The sequence below is a fragment of the Carlito syrichta genome, unplaced genomic scaffold (assembly GCF_000164805.1).
Source record: "Carlito syrichta isolate Samal-C Ts95f unplaced genomic scaffold, Tarsius_syrichta-2.0.1 Scaffold303113, whole genome shotgun sequence".
In the NCBI taxonomy this organism is placed as follows: domain Eukaryota; kingdom Metazoa; phylum Chordata; class Mammalia; order Primates; family Tarsiidae; genus Carlito; species Carlito syrichta.
Window position 1 is genome coordinate 312,169 of NW_007247209.1, and position 985 is coordinate 313,153.

At 62.8% G+C, this 985-nt stretch overlaps 1 protein-coding gene across 2 annotated transcripts in view; it reads right to left on the minus strand.

Annotated features, from left to right (window-relative positions):
* The window catches only part of TRAF3IP1 (TRAF3 interacting protein 1), an 84,646-nt gene extending 84,163 nt beyond the window's left edge, over nucleotides 1-483 (minus strand). Inside the window, exon 1 of one of the 2 annotated variants that reach the window (XM_008057719.1) lies at nucleotides 141-483. In XM_008057719.1, the coding sequence (XP_008055910.1) occupies nucleotides 141-263 (123 nt within the window). In that variant the 5' untranslated portion in view covers nucleotides 264-483. The remainder of the gene's footprint in view (nucleotides 1-140) is intronic. The other variant, XM_008057721.1, reaches the window with a different exon arrangement.
* Between the last annotated feature and the right edge of the window lie 502 nt (nucleotides 484-985).

Below are 985 nucleotides of genomic sequence, written 5' to 3' on the forward strand. Positions count from 1 at the left end.
CCGGCCCCCATCAGCACTCGGGCCCAGCCCCAGCCCCCAGAACTGGCCCGCCCCAGACCCAGCCCCCAACCCCCAACCTGACCCCGATCACACACCGGCCCCGGCCTGCACCCGGCCCCGGCCCCCGCCCCGGCGCCCACCTCTGTGATGATGTCGTGCAGGTAGCGGAATGGGGGCTTGCTCAGCAGCTTCTCTGTCAGCGGCGGCCTCCGGATCACCTTCCCCAGCGACTCCTGCGTCCGCCTCACCACTGTCGCGTTCATGGCGGCACCCGCTGCCCGGCTGGCCGCCCGCGCCCCTCAGCCGGCCCGGCCGAGCCTAAGCCCGGGTCCCTGGCCGCCGCCGGCCCCGCCGCCGCCGCCCGGTCCCGCCTAGACTCGCCGCTCGAGTTTCCATCCCACAGTGCACCGGAGTCCGCCACGGCGCCTGCGCGGCGGCCGCCGGGCGCTTAGTCGCTAAGGCTGCGCGGCCTTAGCAACGGACGCGCCGCGTCCGCCCCGCCCCCTACTCGCCGGCCCCGCCCGAATGATTTACCATTGGGCGACCTCGCCCCTCCTCTGTCCAGCTGCAGCCTTGGAAAGCGGATATTCGCCCGTGATATAGGAGGCCGCCCGAGGACTGGTTAACAACGTGAATCCCAAGATTTGTGCTGCTTGTTTCACAAATGTCCAAGAGCTTTCGAAGGTATTTGTTCGTTGGAGGGGACTGGACTAAGTTATCCCAAAAGGCATGTAATAGAAAACACACAGTTTTGTCTGGTACTTAATATGGTTTCTTGGGCAAGTCACTTGTTTTTTCTGAGACTCCATTGCTGTTTCTATAAAGCAGGGATAATAATGTGCCTGCCTGCCTTACCTACCTCCCAGGAAGGTAAGACTACATGAGGTCTCAGGGCTTTGTAACCAGGGCAAAGCCACGCCATTGTTATCCTGCTAGGTGACTGTGATTCTTTCCCATCCTTTTTCTGTCCATCATGCACTGGCCG